The sequence below is a fragment of the Bemisia tabaci genome, chromosome 7, assembly GCF_918797505.1.
Source record: "Bemisia tabaci chromosome 7, PGI_BMITA_v3".
Classification (NCBI taxonomy): Eukaryota; Metazoa; Arthropoda; class Insecta; order Hemiptera; family Aleyrodidae; genus Bemisia; species Bemisia tabaci.
The window spans coordinates 51281990-51297816 of record NC_092799.1 but is presented as its reverse complement, the minus strand read 5'-3'; the positions used below and the strand labels follow the sequence as shown (position 1 = coordinate 51297816).

The 15827-nt window shown below is 38.8% G+C and overlaps 1 protein-coding gene across 5 annotated transcripts; it reads left to right on the top strand.

Moving 5' to 3' along the window:
- The first annotated feature begins 465 nt into the window (after positions 1-465).
- LOC109039375 (uncharacterized) lies at positions 466-13441 on the top strand. 5 transcript variants are annotated; one of them, XM_019054839.2, is made up of 3 exons: positions 466-693; positions 1874-1942; positions 10983-13441. In XM_019054839.2, exon 3 carries the CDS (start codon positions 11077-11079, stop codon positions 12415-12417), a length of 1341 nt encoding a protein of 446 aa, XP_018910384.2. In that variant the 5' UTR covers positions 466-693; positions 1874-1942; positions 10983-11076; the 3' UTR covers positions 12418-13441. The 5 variants fall into 5 exon arrangements, with proteins under 5 accessions (XP_018910384.2, XP_018910387.2, XP_072158644.1 ...); XM_019054842.2 differs by having other exon boundaries at positions 1874-1946; XM_019054840.2 differs by lacking the exon at positions 466-693 and adding an exon at positions 772-1149.
- Positions 13442-15827: the final 2386 nt, after the last annotated feature.

The window sequence follows — 15827 nt, the reverse complement described above, 5'->3', positions numbered from 1 at the left end:
TATCGTTGGGTTTGTTCTAATTATCTTTTGTGAACATTAAAAAAAGTCGCTTGGTACCGAACGTCAAAATAATCAACAACTCTCGGGCCATCCTAGTCACCTTATTGGCTACTAATCCCTAATTAATGATCACCATCTCTTCTTCCTTGAGGGTCCGAGGGTGAGATGTGTTTCAGATATTCTCAAGAATATCGACATTTCAAATAATAAATGTCAAATTCTGCTATCTATATTGCCCTTTTGCCTCTTCCGAAATGAGGTTAGTTTAAATTGTTGGTAGATTGCTAACAAATCATAACAAGAGTACAGTTTGATGTTCGGTACCCACCAACCAACAATTTGATGCTAGTATGCAATTTACCCATCGGACACCCAGTATATAAATTACCGTGTATGCGATTTATACTAACTCGTTTATAACCTCAAATAAATCACCCGGGCAACTGCAACTTTACACTGTTGCCAAGAACTCGATGATAATATGTTTCTGTAGAATAAAACGGCACGTGAATCACGTGGTTCAAGTTCAATGTTTTTGAAAATTCCGCATTGCTTGCATTTGCAATTTGCATGGGAAGAAAAGGAGCTGGAAGTTCACACACAAGGGAAGTTCATTGATAAGGACCAAGGACCCATTCCATTCACAGTATCAATTTCGACGTCGTCAAGTCGTGCTTGTGATTTTACAAGAAGGTGAGCTCTCTCAACACATGTCACTTATTTTTCTCTTACGCTTTGCATCACATCAACAGATCTTCAAGGATGGGATCAGAATAATCTGTTACTTTGGTGTGGACACAGATTTAATGTTGCAATCTTCACAATCAAATGAGTGGTTTACAAATTAAAGACTAAGTATCATGTTACATATGTCTAAAAGCATTAGAAGTTGGTCGAAGCATTGTTCATGAGTGTTGACAGTACAGCCTGCGCCTGCCCTTACCTACTTGAGGGCTTGCAGCCTCCGCCAGAGAAGTTGTAGCTGGTATTTGCATGTAGCTGCTCAATTCCAGTAAATTCTTGTGAAGAGTTAACAGGTTCCTACCATATTTTTCTCTCTATGCTTATAGCAGTGCTACAGGTTTCTGTTACCCAGTGAGTAGTAGATGGCTTTGCCCATGGACAAGAAGGACCTATAGGGGATGCCAAGTAAGTCTATGTACCCCTTGCCTGCAACAGAAGATTGTTTGACGTCATTTTTGCACGGAAAGTAGCTAAGTATCAGAGCCCAGAAGGCGAATCCTCTGCAGCAGTCTGAAAGTGCGCTAACAGTTGGTGCACTCTTGTTTAAGCCTTTAAAGTTTGATTCATAAGGCCTTGAGAGCTAAGTCTCATAATGTCAAAAAAATTAAAATATTTCACAAGTAAATGTATGTCGACAGTGATACTACCAGACCATGTATCTCGTTTGTGGTGTTTAAAAATCTCCACTCATATTGGTTTTATATTTTTGAAAAAGGACAAATCAATATCACTTCTTGAACTTTCCACAGAGTGTTCCTTGCACACTTGCACAGAGAAGAAAAATTAAGAAAGTTTTCAAGAATTCATTGATGTCGGGTAGTTTTCCATTTAAAAAATGTAACATGACAGGAAGTCTACAATGTTGCACACCGAGGTACGTGGTCTGGTAGTTTCACCGTTGATGTACAATATCAATAACTTGCAACTCTCTTTAGGTATAATACAAAGTGTCCATTTGACACACCCTGCTTGAATGTGAGAGTACAATTGGAATGAATGGAGCAAATGCTCTCTTGTTGATTTAAACTTGTGTCCCATTAGACATCCTTCAATGACTTATTAAGTTATTCTTCAATTTCTACAAATTCATCAGGTGTCCACCTTGTAATAAGTTTGTGTAATTTTACAGCTGATAGTGTGCGGATTCTTGTCAAAGACATTAGTCTAAGGACCCTCTCTAATTTCTTCTGCCTGAAATGTAAGTAAGTTCATGTCATCAGTCTGTATCATTACCTACATATCGACAGTGAAACTCCCAAACGACGTGCCTCAGTTCGCAACATTGCTGACTTCTTGTCATCCTTCATTTTTTAAATGAAGAACTACCTACTTACCTACTGGCTGTCAATTCTTCAGAAATTCTATGATTTCTCTTCTCTGTGCAAGGCGTATTTTGGAAAAACTTCAAAGAATGATTTTGATTTTTTCTCCTTTTAAGTATAATCGAAACAAATAGGTAGAATAGGAGTGGAGATTTATGAACACCCCAAACGTATTATGTGGTTTGGGAGTTTCTAAGTCGATATTGTTACTTTCTAATCTTAGTTTTGTCCACATAAAATTTATGTCTAGGCACTATATTTGTTTCTGTCTGACCTATCTGAGAGACATATGAAGGGATTGGAGGACCAGGTGTATAAGTGCAATTTTTGCTATTTCAAGAAATACATGTTTGAAGTTTTGCAACTACATGGAGCCTTATGGCGGAATAAAGTTCAAACTGACTTTTTGATGCCTAAAAATTGGAATTTTGGAGCGAATTTTTCACAGTACCTACATGCATTAAGACTTGTTTTACTTGAAGAAATTAATATCCCAATTTTTTCAAAAAATGGACTCAAGAGCCTTGTCCTCTGAGCCCCTCATATTCAGTTTTCATCAATAATGGCCAGTATTTTCTAAAATGGCATACTTGGAATCTCAGATTAAGTATTCTTGACTCATGATCAGATTATAAGTACATACTTACTTCTAGGTGCATTTAATACTGACACAATCATTCTTACTTATGAAATGCTCCAAGTACCCTATTTTTGTGCAATGACGACTTACGAATGCAGTAAGTTATACGTTATGTTATCAAAAGTGGAAAAAGTTGGAAGCCCTCCTGCTTTCTCAGTGGCTTTGGTCGGAAGCAACCATTCGTGCTCTCGGGATGTCCGTGTTGCATACACAAAAAGTTGCAGGCGCTCTGGCTTTCCACGGCTGCGCTAGGATTGCACGAATGCCCCCTTTTAGTCCGGGAGCACATGTTTATTTTTGGGGTCCCGTGGGACCGTTAATGATACAAGTTGGCGAGATGGCTTGATCTCTTCGTCTTGATGTCCTGAAACAGAATTTCGATGCTGCCAGGCTAAATTTTTCCCGGAACACCCTTAAATTCAAGATGGCGCCCAAAATGGCCGCTACGGGGGTGAAGTGGGTGAAAGTGACTCCCATGGTCGACATGTATGTCGATTCCTATGTATTTTTGGTCGAAAATTTCAAATATATGCTTAAAAATGTACTCCGACTTCTTAAAGACCCTTAAATCCAAGATGGCGGCCAAATTTCCCCTCCTGAAAGTCAAACGGCCACGTGTGCTCCTATATGGCATGTGAGGTATCTTTCATACCATTTTTTGGGCCGTAAAATCGAAAAATGATGTTAAAAAATCCTTTGCGATTCATTTAAGGCTTCAAATTACAAGATGGCGGCCAAAATTGCTGAAATTTTCGAATCAAAAATTCTATAATAGCTTCTCATATCATGTGACGTATCGAACCCCATAGATTTCTGGTCGTAAAATCCAAATCTTGAATTCAAAATCCACCCCGGCCCCTTGGGATGTCCAAAATCCAAGATGGCCGCCGAAATTATCCCTTACAGGATCATACAGTCAGCCTTTACCTTAGAATAGCAAGATATGTATCCATTTACAGGTTTATTGGGTCGTAGAATTCATAAATGAAGGTTAAAGTAACCTTCCTTTTACAATTTGCGACATTTTAGTTTTAAGAATTGCGGCTAAAAGGCGTGACGCGTGTGGATTTAAGAAATATTTCAATTTTACACGTTTAAAAAATTAATTAAAACTGCTAACGTCATCGCTTATTCTAATGGATAAGCCCTGATTTGCGATTCACTTATTTGTAGAAAACATGTGTCAATAGTTTCAAACTCGATTTAATCCTGTGAAACAGAAATTTATCAGCTCCGCCCTTAAAATGTAATTTTTTCGACCATTTTCCCTAGAATCACGAAAAAAGAGAAAAACCCCTAAAAACGTTACCCGAACTGTGTAAAATGGTGGCAAAATAGTGCTGGGTCCACACTATTTTGAAAACAAAACCAAAAAGTTCCAAAATTTTCAATTGGAGTCAAAAATTTTGAGCTCTAATGGATAACCAGTACGGCAGTACATAACTGAAGAGGAAGAGCGTTCAGCTCAGGCAATTAGCATTAGAATATGAAGAAGAGACCACGGCGAGAGATATATAATTTTGGGTCTTGTTATAGACCTCGTCAGTAGATCACACTCGTCAGTGAGATCAAAAGCCAAAAACTTCAAAACTTTTCAATCAGAGTCAAAAATTTTGAGGTCCAATGAGTACCAGTACGAAACTTGCCGTCTTATAATACAAAACTTGTACTTCGAACTTGAGCTTTGATGCCGTCTTGGATTTTGCGAGATTTTCAGTTGGATTCACATGACGAGTGTGATCTACTGATGAGGTATAAAAAGACCCAAAATTATAGATCTCTCGACGTTACCTTACCTTAATATTCCAATGCAAACTGCCTGAGCTGAACTCTCTCCCCCCTCAGTTCTGTACTGATACTCATTGGAACTCACAATTGTTGACTCTGATCGAACATTTTTGACCTCTTTGGCTTTGTTCCACCCCACCCCCCCCCCCCCCCCAGTGTGGACCCAGTACTATTTTGCCACCTTTTTACACAGTTTGGGTCACGTGTTCAGAGTTTTTTCTCTTTTTATCGTGATTCTAGGGAAAATGGTAGAAAAAATCACATTTTTAGGGCGGAGCTGATAAACTGCTGTTTCACAGGATTAAATCAAGTCTAGGAACTAATGACATATGTTTTCTAGCAGTAAATTTTACGTTCTTTTCAATGAGCATGACAGTTTTTTTCTCAGATAATTGTGGCTGGAGGTATGTAGCAAAGTTTCTCCTAAAATCAGCAAAAATACGCCTTTTTTAAGCTAATTTTTGAAGAAAACGTTAATTTCACGACCAAAAAATTAAGTTAGAAAAAATAAAAGAGAATGATTTCTATAGGAAATTTTATGCTCTTTCCACTGGTTTTTTGGTTTTTTCGTGAGATGAACCGTTGAGGAGATATTTGCAAATATCTAATCGTGAGTTTTCTTAATTTTGAAAAATTCAAAATGGCGGCGCCCTGAGGACCAGCCAATTTTCCTGAAGTTAATATGGCCATTTTCGGGCTTCTGTAGTACCTAGGAATCGAAAAAAATTGGTTTGGTTCGAAGGACGGAACCCATGTTGACCGGTGTTATCGGTGTACAAATAGTTAAAAACTCTAGACAAAATTGTTTAAAAAATAATTTGGTTTATGCCTCTCGTTATTGATGGGATGTTCAAAAAAAATTAGCTATCAGACATTTAAAAGATAATTTAGTTCAATTTTGAAAGGTCATGTTGCTTAACTGTTTACAAGCCCGGTTTTTTCTTCTTCTTGCTTTGTTTTTTGTTCCTTTCCTTGGTAACAGTTAATTAGCAATATTCGCGTTACCAAGAATATCTTACATTTCTACGAATAGCTAGGTGCTACAAAATGCAATTGATTGTTTAGTGTTAGTGCTCTTGTTTATGAATGATAAGTTTATTACAAAGGATAAGTTGCGAGGCATCCTGAAAGGATCCTATTCTAGTATTCTCCTTTGAACTATTTTCCTAATGCCCATTGAAAAGACTGAACCCAGAGAAAAACCAAAAACGCCCTAAATTCTTATCAAAAACCTGTGCTTGCTTCGTTTTTTTCCAAAAATGTACACCTTTGATGTGTGTATCATATCGCTTTATAAGCCTTTTCTCCTTTTGTTACTTTGTCTGTAAATAAAACCTCATTTTTATTTCTGCCAAAAAAAAGACAATCCTATCTCGTTTAGTGTAATCTTCCTAAAGCTACATAATCCTTTATTCATTATGATTTGCTATCTTGCCCATTAAATTTATGCTGAAGGGGGGGGGGGGTTTCTTAATAGTTTGAAAGGTTGATTCAACCTTCATTTATGAATTCTACGACCCAATAAACCTGTAAATGGATACATATCTTGCTATTCTAAGGTAAAGGCTGACTGTATGATCCTGTAAGGGATAATTTCGGCGGCCATCTTGGATTTTGGACATCCCAAGGGGCCGGGGTGGATTTTGAATTCAAGATTTGGATTTTACGACCAGAAATCTATGGGGTTCGATACGTCACATGATATGAGAAGCTATTATAGAATTTTTGATTCGAAAATTTCAGCAATTTTGGCCGCCATCTTGTAATTTGAAGCCTTAAATGAATCGCAAAGGATTTTTTAACATCATTTTTCGATTTTACGGCCCAAAAAATGGTATGAAAGATACCTCACATGCCATATAGGAGCACACGTGGCCGTTTGACTTTCAGGAGGGGAAATTTGGCCGCCATCTTGGATTTAAGGGTCTTTAAGAAGTCGGAGTACATTTTTAAGCATATATTTGAAATTTTCGACCAAAAATACATAGGAATCGACATACATGTCGACCATGGGAGTCACTTTCACCCACTTCACCCCCGTAGCGGCCATTTTGGGCGCCATCTTGAATTTAAGGGTGTTCCGGGAAAAATTTAGCCTGGCAGCATCGAAATTCTGTTTCAGGACATCAAGACGAAGAGATCAAGCCATCTCGCCAACTTGTATCATTAACGGTCCCACGGGACTACATGTGCTCCCGGACTATTTTTTACCTTTTTGGAGATGCATAGGATTCCGCGAATTTTTCTGGTATTATGAAAACTCACATGTTTGCACGAATATTCAATATTCAACGAGGAAGCGTTAATCTGGCAACCTTGGTAGTTTGTGGTAGAAAACTACATTGCGGAAGACTGTTCATTCCCTCCTCACTTATGGGCATGTCTCTCTTCCATGGATAGCCCTCGCAGCGCGAATGGCTCAGAGAGCTTTCACACAGACATTTAAAAAGTGAACTAGGGGCCACAGTACAACCATGTTCAAGTTTTTTAAGAAATGAATGGATTCAAAACCCGACGGGTGCACCCGAAAGAAAGCGTTTTATTTATCTCTGATTGCAACATTATGCACCACTTTTATGTTTATTTTTAATAAATGTTTTTAAAAATCTAGACACAGTTTTTCTGAAAAGTTTCCGCGAATTCACCTAAATGATCTCAAATAAAAGTATCGATAATTTCGACGCGATATTTTCGTTCGTCCTATTTTCTTTTAATGTAACAAAAAAAAAGAAAGAAATTAAATATCATCCAAGTTTCCGAATCGTCACACTGAGGATACATATTTTCCGTTTAATGATGGTAAAAACTGGAGCAGAAAGTCAAGAATGATGATACGCAGTTCTACAGAATTCTTACTGTCTTATAGACGCTAATATGCGTTTCACGCCAACTGACCGACTGCACTACGTTTGGCGCAATGCGAGAAGTATTCCTGCAGTCTTATAGACGCTGATATGGGCTTTCCGCCGACCGCACTGTTCGACGCAATGCGTGAAGTATTTCTGAAGTCTTGCAGGCGCCAATATACGTTTATCGCCGGCCGCACTGTATTTGGTGCGATTATTCGAACGCGCGTTAGAATAATCGCGGCATCGAATATTAGAACTTAAAAGGCCCATTTTGTGTTTCGACGCTGTATGAGCATTCCAATGTTGCCTCGTCTCTCCCGATTAAATATTTTTCCGCGAAAAGTTAGGAAAGTTCTTTATACCCACGACCATTATTCAATCTTTTCGCTTCATATATCATCAGGAGATAAAGTTAACAGGTTAGCGTCAATATATAAATGCGTTTTTTTTCAACTGTTTCCTGTTTTGCCAAACTTCTCCCTTATATTAACCTCATATTTTAAATTCACGCATTCCTGTAGCAGATGTTAAGGTTTCTATTCGCGCAATCCTTGTGCCTTTTTCGCGCAATCTTCGTATATTTTCTTAGACCTTTCGCGCAATCCTGGATTACCGCTTTCCTCAGCACAACGTGAACGTATGGCTGTGGTTGTTGATTCTCGGTGGTTTTTTACGTTGCTTTTACAATTGTGTTATCCATAGTTCTAATAAGCCGTGTTGTATATGGCAGCGTTGTCAAATAGCACACAATTCCACCGAAAACATTGCCACAAAGGCATCGCGGAACGTTATAATCCTACAAATTTCTACCGATATACATTCAAGCAATTAGTATAATTTTGCAACGCTGCCATGGCGCTAGGAACACGACTCATCTGACTGAATTTCAAGGATTCAATAGTGCGAACGCGATTGTACATGCAACGACAGAAACCCTGGAAAAGTAACAACCGCAGCCATTCGTTTTGCTGAGAAAGCTACCGCGCCTGCATTTTTTTACGTATGCAACACGAACATTCAGAGAACACGAATAGTTGCATCCAGACCTAGGCATTGAAAAAGCCTTTAATTTTTATCGCTGGTGATAAAGGAAACATAGTGTCACTCGTCGTACATATAGCCTGTGTCACAATGTCGAAATACTCCATCAAAATGTCAAGGTCAAGTGCTGTGATTGGTCCAAGTCATCGAATTAGCCAATTACAACACCTGACCTTGATATTTCGATGGCTAGCGTTGATAGTGCGACACAGGCATTAGCGGCGTCGCGTCGTTGATGCACGCAAATTGGGCGCTTTGAGTTATTTAATTAAATCAAAGGGAAAAAATAGGTACCTAAATTAGTTACTGCGCACCTGGGAAACCAGTAAAATTCAAGGGTTTTTGGTCGGCTCTGGAAATATCAGGGAAAACTCACGAAATTCGAGGTCAACTCATGCAGGAATTTGCACTAAAAATCCTTTATTCAGCGGTTCAGCGGCGGAAAATTCAACGAAGCAACCAGAGCCCAAGTATATAGCACTTCTAAACGGAAAAATTGCTATATATTGCGATTTTATCGGCGATAAAATCGCCAGGATCATCAAAATCTGAGCAATTATCCTCGATCTTATTGCGATAAAATCGCGCTTTTATCGCCCGATAATTTATCGCAGATTTTCGAAATAAAAATCCCGATTAATGGCGATTTAATCTCGATTTTATCGACATAAATTGATCACGTTTTTATCGAACCAAAAATTGCGATTTGTTGCGATTTAATCGCCATATATCGCGATTTTTAATGCGATAATATCTCGATGTATTGCCACCGATATAATCGCGATAACCAACCGATAAAATCGCTATTAATCGCGATCACTGCTACTTGGGGAGTCAGGTAATTTTTAAAAAGACAGACAATAGCTCGTAATGTTGTCAGCCTTCGATCACCTTAATTGACGGATTAAAATAATCGAACTTTTTCGGGCACTGTTCAGTACGAACAACATTCTTCGCAACAAATATGCAAAGCTAACTTCAAATACGTTGCCTCGTCGTTGTGTGTGCTGCGCAATGTCGGTCTTGCTTGAAGATTCTGGGGGTGCTGATACGTTTTCGGGGCCTCTCTTCTCGGGTGGGGCCCTCGGGAACCGAAAGTCCTCCTTTATGAGGGTTTTCGAGTTTTTTTTTGGGGGGGGGGGGGGGTCCTACCAGGAGTCATGTCGGGGCCCTCTTAGCTTTTTGCGCGTCATTGCTCTTCATCTATAGCAAGATACTGACTGACGTGTATCAATACACTGCTCAGATATGAGTACATATGAAAATCGCGTATATGCTGCGATTTGGCGGTGATCGTCGTGCAATTTCTAATTTATTGTGAATATAATCGGTGGAAAAATTGCGCTTTTCCGGCGTTACCGAGATGAAAAGTGCGTCAGCGTTCAACATTAAACGAATCCGATGGAAAAATTACGCACTTGATTCAACTAATCCGCCGGAAATGTCACCTGTTTCTAGCGACGTAGAGATGAATCTTGCGTAATTACTCCCTTCATCACGCGCGGAAATGATACGAGCAACTTTTCGAACTCCGGAATAGGTATGTGGTATCACGCGAAATTGAAGGATAATCATAGCTTTTTGCCTATTACAAAATTCTGACGTTTATGATTTCTTTGATTGCATCGATTGTGTGGTATTTAACGTTCTTCTTCGAAAGTTGGAAAATTTGTATATGTACCGCGATACTAAGGTGAATAACACGTAAACTTTAATGATTCACAAAACCGCCGGAGGGATCGCGTACCTACTTCCGGCGATATTGCGGAGATTATCTCGGAATTTCTCATTTTTTTCTCTTTTTTTTCTTCGTTACCAAGTCGCCAAAATTTCGCACGATAGTGCTACGAGAAGCGCATAATTTCCCTTGATTCCACGAATTCGCTATAAAGTACGCATTTGCTCGCGACTTTGAGATGAGACTCGGATAATTTCTCACTATTTCACCTGCGGAAATCATGCGAACAACTATTCGAATTCCAGAGTAGGTATGTAGTATCGCGCGAAATTGAAGGAACATCTGAACGTTTCACTTATCCCATGTTACTGACCATCATGAATATTATGCTTGCATTGTTATGAGAATCGCATATTTTTCGCGAAATCGAGGTGAAAATTGTGTGATTTGTTATGTTATTTCACAACCACCGGAAAAATCTCATATATGCCGCTTCAGCGAGGTGAACAGCGCGTAATCTCTCAATTTTTTATAAAGTTTCTGAAATAATCGCGTATTTGCCACGACATTGCGGTGATTGTCGCGAAATTTCCAAGATATATAGATTATAAGGAGGTTGGCACATCCGGCTGTATTGATGACGCACTAGTGGGAACTCGATTTTGCGCACAGTTCAAACTGCTTGTTTTGATGTGCTGCTTATAGATAAACAAAAGCAGGCGTGTCGGTGTCAAGCTCAAATTGAAGGAAAATCTTAGCTTCTCGCCTATCTCAAATTACTGACGCTCATACGTGGATGAATATTATGAAAAAATAACGTAAAGTTTGCAAGAGGCCCTCATTGATGAGCCCTCAAGCTCAACACACACGCCTAGGTATATACACATGATGGCTAATTGAGTTTTTCTCACTGTTCTAAGGTACACATAACAACCTGTCGATCGGAGCCAGCCTTGAAACCTTTTCCTAATCCTGAGTGTCAGATTACCCGCGTGAAGTTCCGAAAACGCATTCATGGAGGCCGATGACGTAAAACTCAACTACTTCAACGTGCTCCTGTGCCAGGTCTGTAAAAGCAAGGAGTCTTTCGAGAACTCAAAACACTGCTCTGGATGTGGTTTAATCAGCTATTGCAGTAAAGCTCATCAAAAACTTGACTGGAAAAGTCACAAGGAAATCTGCAGAGCCGCTCAAACTGTGTGTGACATCGTGGGAGAGCTTGACGTATTTTATTGTGGAGAGCGAATACTTAGCGCGCAACAGTTAATAGATCGCGTATATCATCGTAAGGTCTGCGACTTTCCTCCGAAATCGGACAAGACGAAAATAAAAATGACCGTCACGCAAATGATCGAAAAAAACCTCGGACGAAAACCGAAACAGTTCGAGATGCTCATGATGTATTTTCCAAAGCGTTGTGCCACGTGTTTCATAGGGCCAGACGAAAACTTGAAGAAAGAACTCGTGTGCAAAAAATGTTTCAGCGTCATTTTTTGTTCAGAGCAGTGTCAAAATATGAATAAGCATGAGTTAATTTGTTCTGATTTCCAGAAAGTTTTAGATGTAGACCTATTCATGCTTAATGTTAACGTAGACACTCCACAAATTCAACTCCTCAAGCCTACTCAAGCCACTAAGTTAAAACTGGAAAATTATGACATGCACAGTTTCATTGCTGAATACATCAAACCCGATTTGAAATTTGAAGAAGAAGTCCTTGTCAGTTTTTACTATACTTGTGTTTTGACCCTTGCCTCCATGATTAACCGTATCGAGAATTTTAAGTTTGGAGGAAAATTAACCGTCCATGTAGTTGGGGCCCATTGTAGATTCGAAGAACGTGTCTCAAAATACTGGGAAACATTACTACATTTATATCCGAGTTTAAGGGCTCTGACAGTTGTCCATATTGGTAAATGCATTTCTGATCATCGTACAAATTTGAAACTTTGTGAAGATTGTAACTCTGCAAATAAGTCTGTCAACTGTATTTTCCGTCAGGAAGTTTATCATGATTACGCCTTATCAGGCGCTTGCATGAAACCTGACATAATTATCGCGTACAATAGTGGAATATATGATTTTGATGAACAATATGATCCATGGGGAGCAAGTCTACCCTATTTCCTACAAAATCAAAACGTTCCCTTCATCCTGACTGAGAATTTTAAGTACGAAATTGTGGCAGATCTTAGAAGACTCTTTCAAACAGCTGCAATGTTGGGCAAAAATATTCGAATCGTGGTGAATTGTGAGAAGAACCCTTTTAGTGATTTGAGGCTTTATAGAGATTGGGATGCAGAGGATTCGTTTCGTGCACGCAACGGTTTTGTATCTGCTGTGATTGCAAAATAGAGTCTCAGCTGTTTCATTTTTTAAGAATCCTTTATTTTTTTACCCATCAACTTTTTTCAACAAATGATGTATGCTTCGTTTGTGATTGATGTGTCTGATGTCAAATTATATGCTATGAAATGTTAAAGTTTAGACTAAACGAATTTATATCCATTAGAGTCAATCCCTCGCGGAGAGAAGTATTCAGCTCAAGGTCTTGCCCCCTTTCTTTTCGATAATTGATCATTATGTAATCCCGTATCCCACCATTTTTAAGCATAATTCTTCCCTTTGTCTTAGTTGTATCTCCAAAATGTGTTCTTCTGAAAATCTGCTCTCAAATCATGTAACATCCTCCTTGACTCCCGTTTCTCATAGTGTTTTCTTGATAACTATTACGCTCTTCAATGCGCTTGCGCCCTTCATTATTCCAGCGATTTATTAATATCTCGTGGTGAAATGGAGAAATAACTTCGTCAAGAGCTGCCGACATCGTCCTTTTCATCCAAATAACCAAATTCTAAATTCCAATTTTCTATTTTCTCAAATAATCTCCATATCTCAAGTTAATGACTTGCACACAATTTCGTCAAAAATGGACTGAAATTGAATGTTGCTGATCAACTCCGTCGATTAAATATTCTAAATTGCGAAAAATATTTCTTATCTGAACCCTTTCATATTAGGGAAATAGCACAGTCGAATGAACAATAACAATACTATTTATGATAAAAGTCTCTTTTCTCTTTTTCTGAATTAGTGCAAGATAAATTGACAATTTTTCTGTGCAACTTTACTTTAGCATGTCATGTTTTTTCTTCGAACTCTTTGATCTATTACGATGACTTATCATTGAATGTATGCCAACTTCTCATGGCTTGCAGTATTAAGGCCTTTGCCTGCAAAGTGATTATTCAAAAATAACGTATGAAGTATTACCATGCTCTTCTTTTGTATATAGTTTATCGTTTTATTTTACCCAACATATTTTCTCTGTGTAAAGTGCTGACATGTATTTTGGATTACATTTTTGCTATTAATCAGACTTTTCTTTGCTGTTTTTCCTTTTGTTATTGACTTCTAATATTAAACTATTACTAGATACTATACGACAAATGAACCGAGTTCATCAGAAAGGAGCCAACCCACATTTTTGAAAAAATTAAGTTAATAATGTTTTTGAGTTTAACTTGTCCTATATATACTCCCCTGCCAAAAACTCAAAGTCGAGAAAAAACAATGTGTGTTAAGAGGGGAAAGTTAACTGTCTCCATTGAGCATTAGTAAAACTTCAAACCTCTTTTTCTCAGTTTCAACTTTATGTGGGTTGGTTCCTTTCAGTTAACCTCGGTCCAAATACCCGTTCGGTGCAATAATCGATCTTTCCTTTCAAGATTTCCTGGCATTTGTGCATTAGGCAATTATTACAAGTGATAAATTATCGTACTCAATAATTTAAAATCACGAGGGTAGCAGTACATATTTGAGGCTGTTGCGCTCATTTCAATATATTATTCTTGCTGCAGCAAAATACTCGTAAAAGGAACCGATCACTGAACAAGGTCTGCACTCAAAAGGAAGTCCCGCCCTTGTATCTCCCAGTAGTTACCTACGTTGTATTTAAATCAGATGTGTCAGAAAAAAGAAGGAAAGTCAAGGAGGTTTTCTAGAGATTACGTCGCCTAGTTCTCCAGAGAAAAAATAAAGCACGACAGGAAGTCTGCATCATGGCAAACGGAGATACCTACGTGGTTTGACACTTTCGCCATCGACATTCTTTGCCGCGAGATTGAGTTTTAGCTTTGATTTTCTTGAGTTGGAAACTCCTTTCAGCACTTCCCACGGTATACGTATCAATGGATAGGATTGAGACGAGTGAATTCGTGCCCTTTTTGGATGAGCCGTCTGCGCGGCACTCTAGATGCATCATCGGGTAGCCATCAATTCGCCGCCTCTCTGACGCGAGGGCGTATGTTAGTGAGCCCTGTTTTACATATAAATCCACGCTTTCTGAGGCTCGTGCAGAAATCGTGTTACGCTCTTACGTCAGAGGAACGACGAATTAAGCCATATTGCTGTGGGAAATCGCACTCTCGAGAGGGCGTTACAATAGAACGACGTATGTACCATTAGTTTCTCTATGCTCATGAGTGTTTTTACTGATGCGCTAGAAATTGTAGATCCTAATTGCAAAATTTAGTCCAATTTAATAACAACGTACGGTTTTGAATTTCCCAGGCAACCGTTGTTCTACAAGAAAAACAAGTTTTCAGAGGGTCCGTTGACGAAACAACAACTGCACGTAAGGTGTAGAATTTGGAAAACGATCCGTCTCGACCGACGATAAAAGGATAATAAGGATAAAAGTGCCGCTTGAGAACCTCCATGGCACATGTTAATTTTTTCGATAGTGAATAAATTAAATTACCTACATTTTGCGATTTGCAAATAAAATTTCCGCTAAGGAATCACGTTTGTGTATGAAACTAATGGTACACACGTTGTTTCTAAACTAAGCCAGAAATTGTAGCTCCTAATTGCAAAGTGAAGACCAATTAACAATCACGTTTAAGAGAATTTGACGCGCATTCATAATATTTTTCAGTTTATTAAAAAATACGGGACAGAGAGGCAAGGATAATGACGTACAGTCCTCCCTTTTCAGGCTATTTTAGCGGCGCGCCAGCCAGGGATATCGCACGGGACGGGATGCGAGTAATTGCTGGAGTCTGACGCGCCTTCAATCCAGCTGGCAGCAACATGCTTACACCCGTGGTCGAATAGTCGTATCACTGCGCCTGCCGTGAATGAGTTCAAATATCCTTTCCTACACGCGTAAGGAAGCGTATTTAGCTCCGACTGCAACGTTGCGGACCTCAAATAATGTCTTATTTTTAATCATTCTTGTTACGAAAGGCAAATACAGTTTTTCTAAAGAATTTCCGCGGATTTTCTTCAGTCGCCGGAAATTTTGACGCAATATTTTCGCTCGTTTCATACTTCATTTTAAAAAAATGAATTTTATGAACCCAATCCGAGATTCTGAATCGTTACGATTCAGGGATACTTTTTCACTCAAATTGTGATAAAAAAATATTACACCTCTTTTATAAAATGTTCGTTATATCACACGTGAGACCAAATTTTACAGTTTCACACCTAATTTTTCACTCTTAAAAGTGAACAGACATCAGACGCGCTAGCTTTATTTTAATTAATTCACTTAATAAACTACATAAAAACCCTGATAAAAATTGGCGATAAGAGCTGCGTTTCAAAGTACCATATAGGAATTCTTATAGCCGTCTAAAGAAGGCTACAGAAAATCATGTAGCTGGCTGTAGAATGCGGAGAAAATCACACGGCGGGGCTATACGAAGCGATAAAAAATTATGCAGCCGGGCTATAGTTCCTATAGCCGGGCTTTACAC

Bases quoted from the DNA above. Each gene is read 5' to 3' on its own strand.
- LOC109039375 (XM_072302543.1), top strand. From the start codon at position 11,077: ATGGAGGCCGATGACGTAAAACTCAACTACTTCAACGTGCTCCTGTGC.